Here is a 21,969-nt window from a genome sequence, read left to right on the forward strand (position 1 = left end):
AGGAAAAAATTACTATTTTTTTTTAACCTAGTTAATTTCCTAGCAAAGGAAAGTTGCAAAAATTATGCTGACCTAAAGTAAGTGTTAAATGTTATTTTGTGCTGATTTTTTTTTTAATGGCATACAAGTTCAATGATTTGTCATTTTTTTTAATTTAAAGGAAAGCTAATCATATCGACCCAAATTTACTACTATTATGAAGTACAATGTGTCATGTAAAAACATTTTCAAAATTACATGTCAAAGCGTTCCATAGTTATTACCACACAAAGTGATACTGGACAGAATTGAAAAGTGAGAATGTGCTGTGACATGAAGGGGTTAAAGAGACCTTTTAATCTTTTTTTTTTTTCTTTTATTTGAATTTTCCATGCTGGCCAATATTGTGAATCTTTGCAAATCACGTTGTAAGAGACACTGCCTTCATTCCATTAAAATAAATGCATGTAAGTGGCTTCCAAACACTTGCTTTTCCCAGTCTTTTTGCCTTCCTTTAGCTGCATTGATATCAAAAGTCAAATAGAGCTCTTACCCTTCCAGACTCATTCTGGTGGATGACAAACTCATATTCAGTGGCCAGTGTCAGGCAGCTGCTACAAAGGCAAATAAAATAATGGGATGCATTAAAAGAGGAATAGATGCGCATGAGGAGAACATAATTTTACCTCTATACAAGTCACTAGTGCGACCACACTTAGAATACTGTGCACAGTTCTGGTCTCCGGTGTATAGGAAAGACATAGCTGAACTGGAGCGGGTGCAGAGAAGAGCAACCAAGGTTATTAGAGGACTGGGGGGTCTGCCATACCAAGATAGGTTATTACACTTGGGGCTATTTAGTTTGGAAAAACGAAGACTAAGGGGTGATCTTATGTTAATGTATAAATATATGAGGGGACAGTACAAAGACCTTTCTGCTGATCTTTTTAATCATAGACCGGTGACAGAGACAAGGGGGCATCCTCTACGTCTGGTGGAAAGAAGGTTTAAGCATAATAACAGACGCGGATTCTTTACTGTAAGAGCAGTGAGACTATGGAACTCTCTGCCGAATGATGTTGTAATGAGTGACTCATTGCTTCAATTTAAGAGGGGACTGGATACCTTTCTGGAAAAGTATAATATTACAGGGTATATATATATTAGATTCCTTGATAAGGGGTTGATCCAGGGAAATGTTATGGTTCTCAATGGCAAGAGAACATAGCCCAGCAAACATAAGTACTAGCTCTTGGAAGGATGGAAACTAAACTGACCATGAACTAAACCTGCCGCACAACTAACAGTAGCCGGGTAGCGTTGCCTACGTTTTTTATCCCTAGACGCCCAGCGCCGGCCGGAGGACTAACTAATCCTGGCAGAGGAAAATCTAGTCCTGGCTCACCTCTAGAGAAATTTCCCCGATAGGCAGACAGAGGCCCCCACATATATTGGCGGTGATTTTAGATGAAATGACAAACGTAGTATGAAAATAGGTTTAGCAAAATTGAGGTCCGCTTACTAGATAGCAGGAAGACAGAAAGGGCACTTTCATGGTCAGCTGAAAACCCTATCAAAAATACCATCCTGAAATTACTTTAAGACTCTAGTATTAACTCATAACATCAGAGTGGCAATTTCAGATCACAAGAGCTTTCCAGACACAGAAACGAAACTACAGCTGTGAACTGGAACAAAATGCAAAAACAAACGAGGACTAAAGTCCAACTTATCTGGGAGTTGTCTAGCAGCAGGAACATGCACAGAAATGCTTCTGATTACAATGTTGACCGGCATGGAAGTGACAGAGGAGCAAGGTTAAATAGCGACTCCCACATCCTGATGGAAGCAGGTGAACAGAGGGGATGATGCACACCAGTTCAATTCCACCAGTGGCCACCGGGGGAGCCCAAAATCCAATTTCACAACAGTACCCCCCCCCCTCAAGGAGGGGGCACCGAACCCTCACCAGAACCACCAGGGCGATCAGGATGAGCCCTATGAAAGGCACGGACCAGATCGGAGGCATGAACATCAGAGGCAGTCACCCAAGAATTATCCTCCTGACCGTATCCCTTCCATTTGACCAGATACTGGAGTTTCCGTCTGGAAACACGGGAGTCCAAGATTTTTTCCACCACGTACTCCAACTCGCCCTCAACCAACACCGGAGCAGGAGGCTCAACGGAAGGCACAACCGGTACCTCATACCTGCGCAACAATGACCGATGAAAAACATTATGAATAGAAAAAGATGCAGGGAGGTCCAAACGGAAGGACACAGGGTTAAGAATCTCCAATATCTTGTACGGGCCGATGAACCGAGGCTTAAACTTAGGAGAAGAAACCCTCATAGGGACAAAACGAGAAGACAACCACACCAAGTCCCCAACACAAAGCCGGGGACCAACCCGACGCCGGCGGTTGGCAAAAAGCTGAGTCTTCTCCTGGGACAACTTCAAATTGTCCACTACCTGCCCCCAAATCTGATGCAACCTCTCCACCACAGCATCCACTCCAGGACAATCCGAAGATTCCACCTGACCAGAAGAAAATCGAGGATGAAACCCCGAATTACAGAAAAAAGGAGACACCAAGGTGGCAGAGCTGGCCCGATTATTGAGGGCAAACTCCGCTAAAGGCAAAAAAGCAACCCAATCATCCTGATCTGCAGACACAAAACACCTCAAATATGTCTCCAAGGTCTGATTCGTCCGCTCGGTCTGGCCATTAGTCTGAGGATGGAAAGCAGACGAGAAAGACAAATCTATGCCCATCCTAGCACAGAATGCTCGCCAAAATCTAGACACGAATTGGGTTCCTCTGTCAGAAACGATATTCTCCGGAATACCATGCAAACGGACCACATTTTGAAAAAACAGAGGAACCAACTCAGAAGAAGAAGGCAACTTAGGCAGGGGAACCAAATGGACCATCTTAGAGAAACGGTCACACACCACCCAGATGACAGACATCTTCTGAGAAACAGGAAGATCCGAAATAAAATCCATCGAGATGTGCGTCCAGGGCCTCTTCGGGATAGGCAAGGGCAACAACAATCCACTAGCCCGAGAACAACAAGGCTTGGCCCGAGCACAAACGTCACAAGACTGCACAAAGCCTCGCACATCTCGAGACAGGGAAGGCCACCAGAAGGACCTTGCCACCAAATCCCTGGTACCAAAGATTCCAGGATGACCTGTCAACGCAGAAGAATGAACCTCAGAAATGACTTTACTGGTCCAATCATCAGGAACAAACAGTCTACCAGGTGGGAAACGATCAGGTCTATCCGCCTGAAACTCCTGCAAGGCCCGCCGCAGGTCTGGAGAAACGGCAGACAATATCACTCCATCCTTAAGGATACCTGTAGGTTCAGAGTTACCAGGGGAGTCAGGCTCAAAACTCCTAGAAAGGGCATCCGCCTTAACATTCTTAGAACCCGGCAGGTAGGACACCACAAAATTAAACCGAGAGAAAAACAACGACCAGCGCGCCTGTCTAGGATTCAGGCGTCTGGCGGACTCAAGATAAATTAGATTTTTGTGGTCAGTCAATACCACCACCTGATGTCTAGCCCCCTCAAGCCAATGACGCCACTCCTCAAAAGCCCACTTCATGGCCAAAAGCTCCCGATTCCCAACATCATAATTCCGCTCGGCGGGCGAAAATTTACGCGAGAAAAAGGCACAAGGTCTCATCACGGAACAATCGGAACTTCTCTGCGACAAAACCGCCCCAGCTCCGATCTCAGAAGCGTCGACCTCAACCTGAAAAGGAAGAGCAACATCAGGCTGACGCAACACAGGGGCGGAAGAAAAGCGGCGCTTAAGCTCCCGAAAGGCCTCCACAGCAGCAGGGGACCAATCAGCAACATCAGCACCCTTCTTAGTCAAATCAGTCAATGGTTTAACAACATCAGAAAAACCAGTAATAAATCGACGATAAAAGTTAGCAAAGCCCAAAAATTTCTGAAGACTCTTAAGAGAAGAGGGTTGCGTCCAATCACAAATAGCCTGAACCTTGACAGGATCCATCTCGATGGAAGAGGGGGAAAAAATATATCCCAAAAAGGAAATCTTTTGAACCCCAAAAATGCACTTAGAACCCTTCACACACAAGGAATTAGACCGCAAAACCTGAAAAACCCTCCTGACCTGCTGGACATGAGAGTCCCAGTCATCCGAAAAAATCAAAATATCATCCAGATACACAATCATAAATTTATCCAAATAATCACGGAAAATGTCATGCATAAAGGACTGAAAGACTGAAGGGGCATTTGAAAGACCAAAAGGCATCACCAAATACTCAAAGTGGCCCTCGGGCGTATTAAATGCGGTCTTCCACTCATCCCCCTGCTTAATTCGCACCAAATTATACGCCCCACGGAGATCTATCTTAGAGAACCACTTGGCCCCCTTTATGCGAGCAAACAAATCAGTCAGCAGTGGCAACGGATATTGATATTTAACCGTGATTTTATTCAAAAGCCGATAATCAATACACGGTCTCAAAGAGCCATCTTTCTTAGCCACAAAGAAAAAACCGGCTCCTAAGGGAGATGACGAAGGACGAATATGTCCCTTTTCCAAGGACTCCTTTATATATTCTCGCATAGCAGCATGTTCAGGCACAGACAGATTAAATAAACGACCCTTAGGGTATTTACTACCCGGAATCAAATCTATGGCACAATCGCACTCCCGGTGCGGAGGTAATGAACCAAGCTTAGGTTCTTCAAAAACGTCACGATATTCAGTCAAGAATTCAGGAATCTCAGAGGGAATAGATGATGAAATGGAAACCACAGGTACGTCCCCATGCGTCCCCTTACATCCCCAGCTTAACACAGACATAGCTTTCCAGTCAAGGACCGGGTTATGAGATTGCAGCCATGGCAATCCAAGCACCAACACATCATGTAGGTTATACAGCACAAGAAAGCGAATAATCTCCTGATGATCCGGATTAATCCGCATAGTTACTTGTGTCCAGTATTGTGGTTTATTACTAGCCAATGGGGTGGAGTCAATCCCCTTCAGGGGTATAGGAGTTTCAAGAGGCTCCAAATCATACCCACAGCGTTTGGCAAAGGACCAATCCATAAGACTCAAAGCGGCGCCAGAGTCGACATAGGCATCCGCGGTAATAGATGATAAAGAACAAATCAGGGTCACAGATAGAATAAACTTAGACTGTAAAGTGCCAATTGAAACAGACTTATCAAGCTTCTTAGTACGCTTAGAGCATGCTGATATAACATGTGTTGAATCACCGCAATAGAAGCACAACCCATTTTTTCGTCTTAAATTCTGCCGTTCACTTCTGGACAGAATTCTATCACATTGCATATTCTCTGGCGTCTTCTCAGTAGACACCGCCAAATGGTGCACAGGTTTGCGCTCCCGCAGACGCCTATCGATCTGGATAGCCATTGTCATGGACTCATTCAGACCCGCAGGCACAGGGAACCCCTCTCTGAAATTCGCCGCCAGGGCGCACTCATTCCACTGAGTAACGCAGGATCCCCTGGAGCCAATGCAAAAGCCCAATCCTGAGGGTCGCCCCGGAGCAAGGAAATCACAATCCTGACCTGCTGAGCAGGATCTCCAGCAGAGCGAGATTTCAGGGACAAAAACAACTTGCAATTATTTTTGAAATTTTGAAAGCAAGATCTATTCCCCGAGAAAAATTCAGGCAAAGGAATTCTAGGTTCAGATATAGGAACATGAACAACAAAATCTTGTAAATTTTGAACTTTCGTGGTGAGATTATTCAAACCTGCAGCTAAACTCTGAATATCCATTTTAAACAGGTGAATACAGAGCCATTCCAGGATTAGAAGGAGAGAGAGAGAGAGAAAGGCTGCAATATAGGCAGACTTGCAAGAGATTCAATTACAAGCACACTCAGAACTGAAGGGAAGGAAAAAAAAAAAAAAAAATCTTCAGCAGACTTCTCTTTTCTCTCCTTTCTCTGTCAATTAATTTAACCCTTTTTAGGCCGGTCAAACTGTTATGGTTCTCAATGGCAAGAGAACATAGCCCAGCAAACATAAGTACTAGCTCTTGGAAGGATGGAAACTAAACTGACCATGAACTAAACCTGCCGCACAACTAACAGTAGCCGGGTAGTGTTGCCTACGTTTTTTATCCCTAGACGCCCAGCGCCGGCCGGAGGACTAACTAATCCTGGCAGAGGAAAATCTAGTCCTGGCTCACCTCTAGAGAAATTTCCCCGATAGGCAGACAGAGGCCCCCACATATATTGGCGGTGATTTTAGATGAAATGACAAACGTAGTATGAAAATAGGTTTAGCAAAATTGAGGTCCGCTTACTAGATAGCAGGAAGACAGAAAGGGCACTTTCATGGTCAGCTGAAAACCCTATCAAAAATACCATCCTGAAATTACTTTAAGACTCTAGTATTAACTCATAACATCAGAGTGGCAATTTCAGATCACAAGAGCTTTCCAGACACAGAAACGAAACTACAGCTGTGAACTGGAACAAAATGCAAAAACAAACGAGGACTAAAGTCCAACTTATCTGGGAGTTGTCTAGCAGCAGGAACATGCACAGAAATGCTTCTGATTACAATGTTGACCGGCATGGAAGTGACAGAGGAGCAAGGTTAAATAGCGACTCCCACATCCTGATGGAAGCAGGTGAACAGAGGGGATGATGCACACCAGTTCAATTCCACCAGTGGCCACCGGGGGAGCCCAAAATCCAGTTTCACAACAGGGAAACTAGTCTGATTGCCGTATGTGGGGTCGGGAAGGAATTTTTTTCCCCATGATGGAGCTTACTCTTACCACATGGGTTTTTTTTGCCTTTCCCTGGATCAACATGTTAGGACATGCTAGGCTATGGGTTGAACTAGATGGACTTAAAGTCTTCCTTCAACCTTAATAACTATGTATGACCAAGCAGTAGTATCCAACCTAATGGGGGATCACTGTCTTTGGTGGAAATTGTGTTAAAAATTAAAAAAAATGTGAGGTCCATTTCCTTCCTATTAACTCACCTTGCTTTAGCCCAATTTTTCCTATTTTCATGAGGGTTATTAGGAGAAAATGGACCCTACAATTTGTTTTACAGTTTGTCCCTAATGTGGTATACCCAACATATGGTCTTGAAGTACTATTTAGGCAAAACGGCAGGACTTGGAAGATAGTGGTGGAAGAATTGCTGTTCCATTATTTATTTATTTTTTAGGTGAAATCTTGGCTGGAATAGAATCGAGACATCATGTCACATTTGTATAGCCCTGAAGGGTGCCACACAAGCAACAACAACAAACCCCCCAACCCCCACCCCCACAAATGACCGACTACACACCTAGATGAATGAGAGGTTAGTCTCATTCATCTAGGTGTGTGTTGAGCATTTTTAATCCACAACTTTGAGATTAGACCTTGAAAACTAAAAATGTTTCAACTTTTTTCATTTTTGCGTTTTAGTGTTAAAAAAAAAAATGTTCTTTTTCACGAAAAGTATCGCCTCCATCAGATCCTCCTTTATAGATGATCTCAAATCTGACATTATTTTAAGGCTAGAGAACAACCTCTCTGCCCTAACTTGGGTTGGTGGCTAAGCAGTAACCACATGGGCAACATCTCTATCAAGTTCAGGGTATAAACGAATTGCCTCGTGCACAGTCAGTTTTGATGAATGATTGAACTCTTCTACTTCTTTGAGAGCAAGTGAAAAATTATGCTGAAATATGGTCTATCTGTTTTCTATGGGAGTGGAATCTTTCTTTCCTGCGGCAACAATTTGCCTGCTCCATGTTGTCCAAATACTTTTCGAAATCAAACTCCTCATCTGATGAGGATGAAGAAACTGCAGCAGCAGCACTGGCAGGACCTGAGTCCTCTTGCTTTTGGCCAGCCTGTAGCCCACTCATACTAACTGCTACCTCAGTCAGAGCTTCTTTTCCTTTAGTAAGCTGTTGATCATCCAGCAATATACTATAACTCGGGTCCACATAAACAGCTACAAGAATAATTATATTTTCTAGTAGCGGTGTCTCTCTCCATTTCATTGAAGCAGTAATGCCATCTGCGATTAAACCTTCTCTTTAGGACCAGCAAAACAACAAGTTCTTCCACTCTTTTATAAAAATGACAGGAGTTAAATCCTCAGCTTGTAACTTTTTAGTCACTGTAAATGGGTGATGAAGCAATTTCTTCAATTCAGCCACCTGTGTCCATTTTGTAGTGTTACCTGAGGGTTGGCCATATCTACAAGGAAGCGTTTCAGCTCAAGCAATCGCTCAATCATTAAATAGGTGCTGTCCCACCAAGTGGCTTGATCCACAATTGCCCCATTTCCAGCACGTCTCTTCAAGATGGAATCAATTTTAGGGTTTCTGGCAGCAATAGCCAATTTCCTCACTTTGCTAATCAGAGTTCCAGCATGTCCCTCTTGCAGATGATATCTTATTGCCAGCTGCAGCGTGTGCACAACACAGTGCATGTGATGAATAGGAAGGAGGTGTGAAACAGCATCAGCCAGATCATCTAATTGTAAAGAATCATTTTGCTGTTCTTCTGTAGTAATATCTGTTTGTTCCTCCGTTATGGGAATAGGACTGTGGCTTTCTATTTTCAACATACTGAATGTGAAATGTTCTGCTAGCTGCTGTTCACCTTCATTATTGTCATTCATCAGTTTACTTGTACTTATCATGGTTGAAGCATTATCAGTTACAGTAGCAAGAATCTGTTTTTTTAAATTCATAATCTTGCAGAACTTTTTCCACTAAGGTCTGGCGAAACTGGCTTCTGTGATGATCTTTCGTATCTTTTACTGCCAACATCTTAGTAACCATTTTTTTGTTGTCACAAACATATCGAATGTTGATAGCAAAATAGTTCACTCTGTGACATGTGCACACATCCATTTTAAGAAACAAAAAGCGTCTCTTGAGAGTCTTTTTAAGATATTCCTTTTGGTTAAGGGCTTCTTCAATCACTAATTTTCTAATACTTTCGCTTTCCAGAGAAACACCAAGTTTGCAGGCCATTTCTCCATTAAGAGCTGTAAAAGCCGGTCGTGCAAATAATGATAATGGTACATTGTCCTTCACAACAAGCTCGATGAGCTGTCTTTTAAACACCTCTGCTGTCATTGTTACAGTAACTTTGTCACTTACAAAATATCTTGTAACTGTTTGAGACGCTCTTTCCTCCTCCCTTGCCTGGCGGCAGATGCTGGTCTCTGGTTTCTTGGTGCTGCTGTGATTTTTCAATCACAGCTTTGTAAACGTCTGGGTGGCAGTATTGTAAATGTCTTTTTGATTAGAAGCTCTTTAAGGACCATTTTTATCACTGCCTGAGCATGCACTGATTTTGGCATCACAGCATTTATTTTCACCTGAGTCACTTATACACTGACACACAAAATGTTTTTTATCTTGAGTCACTGTGAAATGCTCAAATACAGTATAGTAATTATACAGTATAGTAATTATATAAATTTGCTCTCAACATAATTTAGTCCTGTAAAAAAAGCAAGATATATTGTAATTCTTGCAAGAATAGGGAATCATGCACTGTATAATTTAGGATAGAAATTAAACAATTTTTCCATAAATCAATAAGACATAAGTTTGTAAAATATGTTTAGATGTCAGGCTTGTCTGAGGGTACAGCTCACTAAATGCTTCACATCATATTTCTTCACAGTCTATGAAGAGGGGAGGAGTGAGGGAGCATGTTTGTGCTGAATCATTCCAGAACACACAAACAAAAATATGTATTCTCATCGATCCTGTTACTGTATTTCCGTATTTGAGATGTTAGAAAACAGTTTTTCCCCTTATATTCTATGCGTAGTGTATATGTCATCAGAGCAGCCAATTTCTCCAAACGTGAGCTAAGAGGAAAAACAAACTAAAACATGAAGCATACAGAGACAACATATACTGGATTATAGTTATAGTTACATAGTTATTAAGGTTGAAGGAAGACTGTAAGTCCATCTAGTTCAACCCATAGCCTAACCTAACATGCCCTAACATGTTGATCCAGAGGAAGGCAAAAAAAAACCATGTGGCAAAGAGTAAACTCCACATTGGGGAAAAAAATTCCTTCCCGACTCCACATACGGCAATCAGACTAGTTCCCTGGATCAACGCCCTATCAAGGAATCTAGTGTATATACCCTGTAACATTATACTTTTCCAGAAAGGTATCCCGTCCCCTCTTAAATTTAAGTAATGAATCACTCATTACAACAACATACGGCAGAGAAGTTCCATAGTCTCACTGCTCTTACAGTAAAGAATCCGCGTCTGTTATTATGCTTAAACCTTCTTTCCTCCAGACGTAGAGGGAGGATGCCCCCTTGTCCCTGTCTCAGGTCTATGATTAAAAAGATCATCAGAAAGGTCTTTGTACTGTCCCCTCATATATTTATACATTAAAATAAGATCACTCCTTAGTCTTCGTTTTTCCAAACTAAATAGCCCCAAGTGTAATAACCTATCTTGGTATGGCAGACCCCCAGTCCTCTAATAACCTTGGTCGCTCTTCTCTGCACCCGCTCTAGTTCAGCTATCTTTCTTATACACCGGAGACCAGAACTGTGCACAGTATTCTAAGTGTGGTCGAACTAGTGACTTGTATAGAGGTAGAATTATATTCTCCTTATGAGCATCTATGCCTCTTTTAATGCATCCCATTATTTTATTTACCTTTGTAGCAGCTGCCTGACACTGGCCACTGAATAGGAGTTTGTCATCCACCCATACATCCAGGTCTTTTTCATTGACGGTTTTGCCCAGAGTTTTAGAATAAACCCCTTAAAGTCGCGGCCCTTTTTCGTTTTTGGTTTTCGTTTTTCACTCCCCTCCTTCCCAGAGCCATAACTTTTATTTTTCCATCAATATGGCCATGTGAGGGCTTATTTTTTGCGGGACGAGTTGTACTTTTGAACGACACCATTGGTTTTACCATATCTTTTACTAGAAAACGGGAAAAAAATTCCAAGTGCGGTGAAATTGCAAAAAAGGTGCAATCCCACACTTGTTTTTTGTTTGGCTTTTTTGCTAGGTTCACTAAATGCTAAAACTAACCTGCCACTGTGATTCTCTAGGTCATTACGAGTTCATAGACACCTAATATGTCTAGGTTATTTTTTATCCAAGTGGTGATAAAAAATTCAAAACTTAGCTTTAAAAAAAAAAGTGCCATTTTCCAATACCCGAAGCGTCTCCATTTTTCGTGATCTGGGGTCGGGTGAGGGCTTATTTTTTGCGTGCCGGGCTGACGTTTTTAATAATATCACTTTTGTGCAGATACGTTCTTTTGATCGCCCGTTATTGCATTTTAATGCAATATCGCGGCGACAAAAAAAACATAATTCTGGCGTTTTTAATTTTTTTCTCGCTACGCTGTTTAGCGATCAGGTTAATGCTTTTTTTTTATTGATAGATCGGGCGATTCTGAACGTGGCGATACCAAATACATGTAGGTTTGATTTTTTTTTTTTATTGTTTTATTTAGGATGGGGCGAAAGGGGGGTGATTTAAACTTTTTGTTTTTTACATTTTTTTCATATTTTTAAAAACATTTTTTTTTTTACCTGTGCCATGCTTAAATAGCCTCCATGGGCGGCTAGAAGCTGGCACAACTCGATCGGCTCAGCTACATAGCAGCAATCATCAGCTGAAATGCAGGTGTGCGGTGAGCGCCGACCACAGGGGGGCGCTCACAGCAGGCCGGCATCAGTAACCATAGAGGTCTCAAGGACCTCTATGGTTACTGTCCTGACACATCGCCGACCCCCAATCATGTGACAGGGGTCGGCGAAGACGTCATTTCCGGCCGGAAGCTTTAGTTAAATGCCGCTGTCTGCGTTTGACAGTGGCATTTAACAGGTTAATAGCGGCGGGTGAATAGCGATTTCACCCGCAGCTATTGCGCGCACATGTCAGCTGTACAAAACAGCTGACATGTCACGACTTTGATGTGGGCTCAGCGCCGGAGCCCACATCAAAGGGGGATTCACGGCATGCGCAGTACATGTACGGCGCATGTCGTGAAAGGGTTAAGCACATAGTTATACATAGTTGATTTATTCACAGTTTATTGAAAGTTTAGATATGCTTTAAGAAGTACTTACCTTAAGCCTGCTTTCCTGTTCACTCCAGAATTCTGAGATGAATGCAGGCATCTCTTCCCTGTGTGTTTTGTTATTTTTCCCCTTATCTGTAGCGGAGGAGCTTCACTACTTATCGTGAACATAAACTGTAGCACAGATCTCCGCTAAAATTGTAGACTTTAGATCTAGGATAGGACAGACATTTATAGGACATTTCATAACTTTCCAAAATGAAAAAAATATTCCGCCCAAAAAACTACATTGAACTACTGTACCCAATTTATTTTATATTTTAAGAGTTTTTATACCGACTCCGACTCCACCAAAATGGACTCCGACTTCACAACTCAGACTCCGACTCCACAGCCCTGGTTAAAAATACAACTAGATACATTTCTTGAGGGTTTATTTTCCAAATTGGGGTTCCTGTTTTTGTGATAGGTTCTACTAATAAGTAGAAAATAACTTCCCCTACCTTCTGTATCTTCCCCACTATCCCATAGAATGTAAGTCCGCAAGGACAGGGTTCTCTCCCCTCTGTACCAGTGTGTCACTGTAAACCTGTTTACTGTAAATGATAGCTATAACCCTGTATGTAACCCCTTTCTCATGTACAGCACCATGGAATTAATGGTGCTATATAAATAAATAATAATAATAATAATAATAATAGAACCTTTAAGTACTAAAATAGTGATCTGGCATGTATTCCATACAAAACTGCACTCAAAAAATCCAAATGGTGATCCTTCCCTTTCAAGTCCCACCATATCGCCAAACCGTACTTTTTGACCATATGTGGGGTATTGCTGCATTTAGGAGAATGTGTGTAACCGTTTTAGGGTTTCATGTTCTTCTATTACCTTTTTTAAAAATTTAAAATTTGGGGCTAAAGCAATATTTTAGTGGAAAAAACCTAATTTTTTTATTTTACTTTGCTTTAATTCCTGTGAAGCATCTGAAAGATTAGAGTAAGTAAACTGTCAGCATTTTTCATATTTAGCTGTCTTTTAATTGCCTGAAGGTCAATAAGTGGCTGTGTTGAGACTACCACCATTCGATAAATAGACCCCTGAGAATTGTGCAGCTCCAGAGTCACACACAGTGGACACAGAGTGCCCCGTTTTCGCTTTCTGTGGGTCTATTGAGCATTCGCTCAGGTCTTAGGACCTGTATCTGCAGGTATTTTAAAGTGCCAGCAAAATATGAAAAAAAACATGCTAAAGTTTACTCCTTGATAAATGTCCTGACAGCAGGTTTTAATATTTTGAGGGATGCAGTTTTTTAAATGTTCTCACATTGGGGAATTTCCCATACAGGTCCTTCTCAAAAAATTAGCATATAGTGTTAAATTTCATTATTTACCATAATGTAATGATTACAATTAAACTTTCATATACTATAGATTAATTATCCACCAACTGAAATTTGTCAGGTCTTTTATTGTTTTAATACTGATGATTTTGGCATACAACTCCTGATAACCCAAAAAACCTGTCTCAATAAATTAGCATATCAAGAAAAGGTTCTCTAAATGACCTATTACCCTAATCTTCTGAATCAACTAATTAACTCTAAACACATGCAAAAGATACCTGAGGCTTTTAAAAACTCCCTGCCTGGTTCATTACTCAAAACCCCCATCATGGGTAAGACTAGCGACCTGACAGATGTCAAGAAGGCCATCATTGACACCCTCAAGCAAGAGGGGAAGACCCAGAAAGAAATTTCTCAACAAATAGGCTGTTCCCAGAGTGCTGTATCAAGGCACCTCAATGGTAAGTCTGTTGGAAGGAAACAATGTGGCAGAAAACGCTGTACAACGAGAAGAGGTGACTGGAACCTGAGGAAGCAGTGGACTGAGTCTGGTGTGGAAACATCCAGAGCCACCGTGCAAAGGCGTGTGCAGGAAATGGTCTACAGGTGCCGCATTCCCCAGGTAAAGCCACTTTTGAACCATAAACAGCGGCAGAAGCGCCTGACCTGGGCTACAGAGAAGCAGCACTGGACTGTTGCTAAGTGGTCCCAAGTACTTTTTTCTGATGAAAGCAAATTTTGCATGTCATTCGGAAATCAAGGTGCCAGAGTCTGGAGGAAGACTGGGGAGAAGGAAATGCCAAAATGCCTGAAGTCCAGTGTCAAGTACCCACAGTCAGTGATGGTGTGGGGTGCCATGTCAGCTGCTGGTGTTGGTCCACTGTGTTTCATCAAGGGCAGGGTCAATGCAGCTAGCTATCAGGAGATTTTGGAGCACTTCATGCTTCCATCGGCTGAAATGCTTTATGGAGATGAAGATTTCATTTTTCAGCACGACCTGGCACCTGCTCACAGTGCCAAAACCACTGGTAAATGGTTTACTGACCATGGTATTACTGTGCTCAATTGGCCTGCCAACTCTCCTGACCTGAACCCCATAGAGAATCTGTGGGATATTGTGAAGAGAAAGTTGAGAGACGCAAGACCCAACACTCTGGATGAGCTTAAGGCCGCTATTGAAGCATCCTGGGCCTCCATAACATCTCAGCAGTGTCACAGGCTGATTGCCTCCATGCCACGCCGCATTGAAGCAGTCATTTCTGCCAAAGGATTCCCGACCAAGTATTGAGTGCATAACTGAACATTATTATTTGATGGTTTTTTTGTTTGGTATTAAAAAACACTTTTATTTGATTGGTCGGGTGAAATATGCTAATTTATTGAGACAGGTTTTTTGGGTTATCAGGAGTTGTATGCCAAAATCATCAGTATTAAAACAATAAAAGACCTGACAAATTTCAGTTGGTGGATAATGAATCTATAGTATATGAAAGTTTAATTGTAATCATTACATTATGGTAAATAATGAAATTTAACACTATATGCTAATTTTTTGAGAAGGACCTGTATATAGACTCTTCAAACTCACTCATTCAAAACTGAATGTTCCCATAAAAAATAGGTTTTGTAAATTTTCTTTAAAAAAAAAAAAAGTCAGACGCAACTATTACTAGTATCTTGCAGAGGTACATCTGTAAGATTCTCTGCACCGGAAGTTTATTTTTTAACATATCCAATTGTGAAACTTATTTTTATTAAAAGATCAAAATGTACTTTGTCCGTGGGATAACCTTTTTTAATGGTATAAAAATTCAGATTTTGTAAATTGCTATTTATTTCTACATTTTCATCAAATTTCAAGTTTTTTCATTTATTTGTGAAAATATCTATTGACCTAAATTTACCACAAACATAAAGTGCAATGTGTCATGAATGAACATTCTCCGAATCAGTGGGATGTGTAGAAGTATCCCAGAATTATTGCCACATAAAGCAATGAAAAAGGCAGTTTTGTCGCAAAGGCCTAAATTAACTCCGTTACACTGGAGTAAACGGTCTGTAGTACTTTTGTATGAGTGACTTTGTAAGGCTGGTTTCACACTTGCGTTTTGATCTGCAGCGTTTTAGCGCTAAAAAACGCATGCGTTTTTTTTTTCTATACTTAACATTAAAAAACGCATGCGTTTTTTAGCATGCGTTTTGACGCGTTTTCGGCAACGCATGCGTTTTTTGACGCGTGCGTTTAGTTGCAGAAATGCAACCTGTAGTAATTTCTAGCGGCGTTTTTTTGCCGCAAAAAAAACGCATGCGTTTATTCGCGGCAAAAAAATTTATTGCTGTCTATGTAAACGCATGCGTTTTTAAACGCATGCGTTTCTATAGAAAAACACAAGAAAACACAAAAAAAAAAAACAAGAAAACCCTAACCCTAACGTTAGGATCCCTAGTAACCCTAGGGATCCTAACCCCAACCCTAACCCTTGGGATCCTAACCCTAACCCTATGTAATTCTATTAATAGTGGGTTTTCTAGTTGATTTTGATGATTGGCAGCTGTCACACACTTCTCAGCATGCTTTTCAAAAACGCAAACTCAGGAAAAAACGCATGTAAACGCGTCAAAACGCCTCGGTTTTTTTTCTGCATGCAAAAACGCATGCGTCTAAAAAACGCAGCGTTTGCATGCGTTTACATGCGTTTTTTCACCACCTGCATTTTTTTTTAAAAACGCTGCAGATCAAAACACAAGTGTGAAACCAGCCTAAGTTTAAGGGTATGTGCACACGTTGCGGATGCGCAGCAGTTTTACCTGAGTTTACAGTACCATGTAAACCTATGGAAACCAAAATCCGCAGTGCACAGGATGCGGAAAAAAACGTGCGGAAGCGTAGCGTTGTTTATTCCGCAGCATGTCAAATCTTTGTGCGGATTCTGCAGCGGTTTACACCTGCTCCATAATAGGAATCCGCACAATATCCGCAAAAAAATCGTGGTAATTCCGCAGGAAATCCGCAGTGCGGGTTACCTGTGGATTTACCAAAATCAGTCCGGAAAAATCCGCACCACTTTACGCAACGTGTGCATGTGTCCTAAGTGTAGAGGTATCTGATGTGGCAGACAAATGCATTTGAGCAATCATCCTATTTAGGAATTTGCTATGTTGCGAATACCTCATGTGGATATGCCTGCTCATTCTGAACACACTCTTGGTTATTAGTTACTTATAGTCATGTTTCTATGCAATAACTTGGATTCTAATACTCCGTTTGCCTAGTAGGGACTTGCTGTGCTTGAAATATAAGTTTATTTTGCCATCTATTTCTTCATGGTTTCTCTGCTGTTAGTTTTATAAACTTTTGTCACCATAGACTAATATGTGCACCAAGGAAGCCTAATTGTTTGCAGATTATAGGAATAGAATATATACTATAAATGTTAATTGTACTGTTGTTTTCTATTACAGTTAATGAGATCATAGGACGTGACATATCTCATGGAGTCGCAAGGATACAAAGAGAATGCCATAAGCCCCTGGAGCCCAATATGCCCAATACCTGATAATCAGTCTAATCTTTTTGGCAAAAGAAAAAAATGACAAGACAACAATGAAGTCTATGGTCATCCCTATTGCACCCTATTATGTCTTTAAATTTCTATGCTTCCAGCTTTGTTGCCTTTAAGTCTCCTTCGGGAGATTTTTTTACTTGTAAAAATTCTTTATAATATAAATCATGGACACAAGTAGCGGTTTGCCGGTATTTTACAGTTGCTGTTAAATTTCTTTGAGTTTTAAGTTAAAGCTTTGGGGGGGTTTTTTGTTTGGTTTTTTTTTTTAGCTCCAGGGAATGCAACATTTGCATCCCTATCTGGGATTGTGAAAGTTTGCTTAGGTGTCACTATCATTGCATTTTTATGATGTGAATTAATGCCCCAGTTTACATAGACTAATTGCTTTGTTTAATGCACAGATTTGCTTACATTTCTGCAGGGTAAAACTTACCACTAGATGGAAAGCTGAAGACTTAAAACATTGTGCTACTATAGTGTTAATCATTGTAAACTATGGCATTTGTTTCTGTGCAAAATGTAGTGATTTAGACTCTTTAATTTATAAAGCTGCAAACATAAAATACAAATACATGTAAAGAATTACATTTCTTCATAACACATCAGAACAAATTAATGAAATCTATTCCATTGTTCAAGTGAAGCTCGTCTGTTGAGCAACTTCTGGACGGTGGGGTTGGGAGCGCACAAGAATGCTCTCTGTAAAGGCCCCGTCTCACATAGCGATTTACCAACGATCACGACCAGCGATACGACCTGGCCGTGATCGTTGGTAAGTCGTTGTGTGGTCGCTGGGGAGCTGTCACACAGACAGCTCTCTCCAGCGACCAACGATCAGGGGAACGACTTCGGCATCGTTGAAACTGTCTTCAACGATGCCGAAGTCCCCCTGCAGCACCCGGGTAACCAGGGTAAACATCGGGTTACTAAGCGCAGGGCCGCGCTTAGTAACCCGATGTTTACCCTGGTTACCAAAAAAAACAAACAGTACATACTCACCATCTGATGTCCGTCAGGTCCCTTGCCGTCTGCTTCCTGCTCTGACTGCGTGCCGCCGTGCAGTGAGAGCAGAGCGCAGCGGTGACGTCACTGCTGTGCTGTGCTCTCACTGTACGGCGGCAGTCAGTCAGAGCAGGAAGCAGACGGCAAGGGACCTGACGGACATCAGATGGTGAGTATGTACTGTTTGGTTTTTTTTACATTTACGCTGGTAACCAGGGTAAACATCGGGTTACTAAGCGCGGCCCTGCGCTTAGTAACCCGATGTTTACCCTGGTTACCAGTGAAGACATCGCTGGATCGGTGTCACACACACCGATTCAGCGATGTCAGCGGGACCTCAACAACCAAAAAAAGGTCCAGGCCATTCCGACACGACCAGCGATCTCGCAGCAGGGGCCTGGTCGCTGGTACGTGTCACACATAGCGAGATCGCTACTGAGGTCGCTGTTGCATCACAAAACTTGTGACTCAGCAGCGATCTCGCTAGCGATCTCGCTATGTGAGACGGGGCCTTAATATAGATTTCTTGCCTTGACTTCTTAGCCCTGATAGATAAGGGGCTTGCGTCAACTTCTGGGAATGGACGACATTGTCCAAAACACACTTGTCACAAATGATGTGGGAAGTGGAAACCAATGCCATACTTGGTGGTAAGTTTTGACATTTTAAAGGGTTGCAGTTCAAGAAAAACTGAGCCCTAAAAAAAGAGAAATTGTAGCAATTTTACATTAGGGATTGAACTACTTATAGTTTAGAACAGCTGTATATGGATCTCCCATGAAGCTACACAACTTTCTGCTGTAATTTCTAAATCTAATATCATAAAGACAAACTACCACTGTATTAGGGAAGCTATACATTATCAGTAAGTGTGGAAGAATTTTCTACATTTTTACTGATGTATTTATATTTTGTTTGCAGCTAATAATAGTTGTTTTTTTTAATTGGTAATGTTGTGCTAAAAGTGCTGTGCCTTCAAAACAACTTGTCATTACTGCTAGAAAGGAAGGATTTTTGGTGCATTCAAAACTCCTCTCTGAAGCTTGCCTTTACATGGTCACACAACTTGAGATACAAGGCCTAGTGCACACAAGACCTACACGAGGTATTCCAGCCTAATATCCTCTTTCTACAGGAGAACTACAATCTGTGTTTGTCACACTGCTGGGAGCCCCATGGATTGTGAGATTGGGTATCTCATGTCCCCCTATTTTCTCCCAGGGCACATGAGCACAAGGAGGAGGAGTTGGAGTGGCAGGTCACTTGTGGATCCTGCTGCCCCAATTAAGCCTATGACACTGTTGAAGACTGGTGGAGCCCTCTGCGGTCCTGTTCTGGTGATTATGGGTTCTCAGCTGTGGGCTCCACACTGATCTATTATGTATCCCTTTTCCTGTGTTTAAAATCAGTTTCCACAATCAGTTTTTGGTGAGTTTTTGACACAAGGCATTTTTGTTGCTCAAAAAAAGTGTCTTACATTTCCAGATTTATAGCAATCTCATGTCCTCTGGGCTGCTTGTTCTTTGTTCTATAAACTGATCTTTGGGGCATGTCTAAAATCTGAAGCGTCGATTCCTCTTGCTCTGGTATACTGAGTTCAATGTGTGGATTTTTCTCACAGAACTGCATTAAATGAGGAGAATCTGCAGGTAAAAGATGCATATTCTGGTTCAGTGTGCTTTCATACCAGAAAGTGTTTAAAGGGAACCTGTGTCACCCCCCCCCCCCCCAGTCGTTTCAAACTAAAAGAGCCACCTTGTGCAGCAGTAATGCTGCATTCTGACAAGGTGGCTCTTTTAGTTCTGGGTGCTGTAAATAGAGAAATAATCCGTTTTTTAATTTGTCAGAAATACCTGGTCTTCAGTCAAGGAGGCCGGCGTTTCCCCCCTGCTTTAGACGCCACACAGCTATCACTCACATCTTCTTGGCTCCGGGCGCCGCCTCCTCCTCAGCGCGGTTTTGAAAATAGCCGGTGCCTGTGCTCTTTTCCCCTGCCTGGTGCAGGCGCAGTGAGCGCTGCCCGTCTTTCCTCATATGCAGTCCAGCTGACTGTGCCTGCGCGGCCGCCCTGTTTGTGATTCCCAGCCCCGCAGTGACTTATGATTTATTCACATTGCGGGGCTGGGATTCACAGGCAGGGCGGCCGCGCAGGCGCAGTCAGTTGGGCTGCATATGAGGGAAGAAGGGCAGCGCTCACTGCGCCTGCACCAGGCAGGGGAAAAGAGCACAGGCGCCGGCTATTTTCAAAACAACGGTGAAGAGGAGGCGGCGCCAAGAAGATGTGAGTGACAGCTGTGTGGCGTCTAAAGCAGGGGGGAAACGCCGGCCTCCTTGAATGAAGACCAGGTACTTCTGACAAATTAAAAAACTGATTATTTCTCTAGTTACAGCACCCAGAACTAAAAGAGCCACCTTGCCAGAATGCAGCATTACTGCTGCACAAGGTGGCTCTTTCAGTTTGAAACGACTGGGGGGGGGGTGACAGGTTCCCTTTAAGCGGCTATATTTAAAGCAAGACACGCCAAAAAAAGAAACAAAAGCCACAACATCATAAACATGAGAAAAGTGCATTGAGAAAAACACAAGTAATCTAATTTAGCCAATAGGTGCAGAAAATCTGCAATCTCAAAAGCTCGCCAAATATTCATCGTGGGAACTTTGCCTCAAGGTGGTAACTTGTTGAGGCCAGAATATCCTTTTTAGTTTTTCTTTTACCTGATATGCGGGAGATTTTCCGGGTTGCGCAGGCAATGGACCACCACCTATTCAGATTTGTGAAGTAGACGAGGCTATTGTTAATACATGATAATTCACATCGCTTCTAACCCAGCCACGTGGGAGTAGGTGAAGTCTAGTTTTGTACGACATATAAAAGATGCTGTCACTTTTTAGCAGTCTTCTAGTTTGCTATTAGTGGTTTGTTTCCCTCTACATTTTAAGGGTCTTCAATATTCTCAGTTGTGAAAACTGTGGCTATTTTGGACTCGTCTGCATAGGTATTTACAGTTTGTTTTCCAAATCTGACTTTGAAAAAAAGCTACCTTTTTTTTTTTTTAATAGCGACTGTGTGTTCTCTCAGGTTGACCTTTTATTTTATTTGGGCCTTAGCAAAGAAATATTCATTTGTTAACTTGAGGTGTAACGCCTATTGTAGTCTGACGTAAAATTAAAGTTCGGTTTTCTACCAAGTACCTTTTGGCTAGATAATGAATATCCGATCTGTGGGTGTCCCACTCCCCGAACCCACACAGACTAGCTATTCGCTCCAGCAGTTGCAGGAAATGAACATTGAATGGAGCTGGACAGCACAGTGTAGAACTGCAGCACCCTGCAGCGGCTACTACACATTGCATAGCTATGCTGTTATGCTCTTTTCACTGTCCATACCCTAGTATAGTCTATGAGGGCACGATGGGGTGTTGGACCTCCACCAATCTAATACCTAATGTTGAGGACTTTTCCCAAGTACATATTAAAATCAAATTGTTAGAAGGAGTTTTTGTAAACTTGTATAGTTCCTTAAATAATTTTGGTTTGAAAAATGTCCTCAATTGTTTTTTAGTAATTTATGGTTGTATTAATTTAGGAAACCTCTCGTAGCAGGATAAGTAAACTTTACTCATGTAAATGTTCTATTTAGAGGGCACCCTAAATATGGTATGGCTGAGTTAAAAAAAAAAAAAAAAAAAAAATGTGTTTTCTTAAAATTTGCAAAGTAGTAAATGTGTTTTAAATTGTACATTTTCTAATTGAGACAAGAAAAATGTATTGAACTACACATTTTATTACTGTAACAATGTGAATATTTTGAATCAAAGTAAAATTAACCAAATAAAATCGATTGAACAAAAACTTCAGAGCAGATAAACGTAGAAAAAGCCAGTTCACAGTTGTACTTTGCAATTCAATGTATTTTAGTGGTGTGAAGATTGATAACTTCTCAATAAAGAACTGAAAGATTCTACTCTTGGCTGAAAACAAAACATAC

The 21,969-nt window shown here is 41.7% G+C and overlaps 1 protein-coding gene across 3 annotated transcripts in view; it reads left to right on the plus strand.

Moving 5' to 3' along the window:
• The window catches only part of NFATC3 (nuclear factor of activated T cells 3), a 494,316-nt gene that overhangs the window by 351,249 nt on the left and 121,098 nt on the right, over positions 1-21,969 (plus strand). For 2 of the 3 annotated variants that reach the window (XM_077288133.1, XM_077288131.1), the window contains one exon: positions 16,876-17,153. The exons of the other annotated variant lie outside the window; for it this stretch is intronic. In XM_077288133.1, coding sequence (XP_077144248.1) covers positions 16,876-16,970 — 95 coding nt within the window. In that variant the 3' untranslated portion in view covers positions 16,971-17,153. Of the gene's footprint in view, positions 1-16,875; positions 17,154-21,969 lie in introns of those variants that run through there. 3 annotated transcript variants of the gene reach the window in all.

Source organism: Ranitomeya variabilis, chromosome 2 (assembly GCF_051348905.1).
Source record: "Ranitomeya variabilis isolate aRanVar5 chromosome 2, aRanVar5.hap1, whole genome shotgun sequence".
NCBI lineage: Eukaryota > Metazoa > Chordata > Amphibia > Anura > Dendrobatidae > Ranitomeya > Ranitomeya variabilis.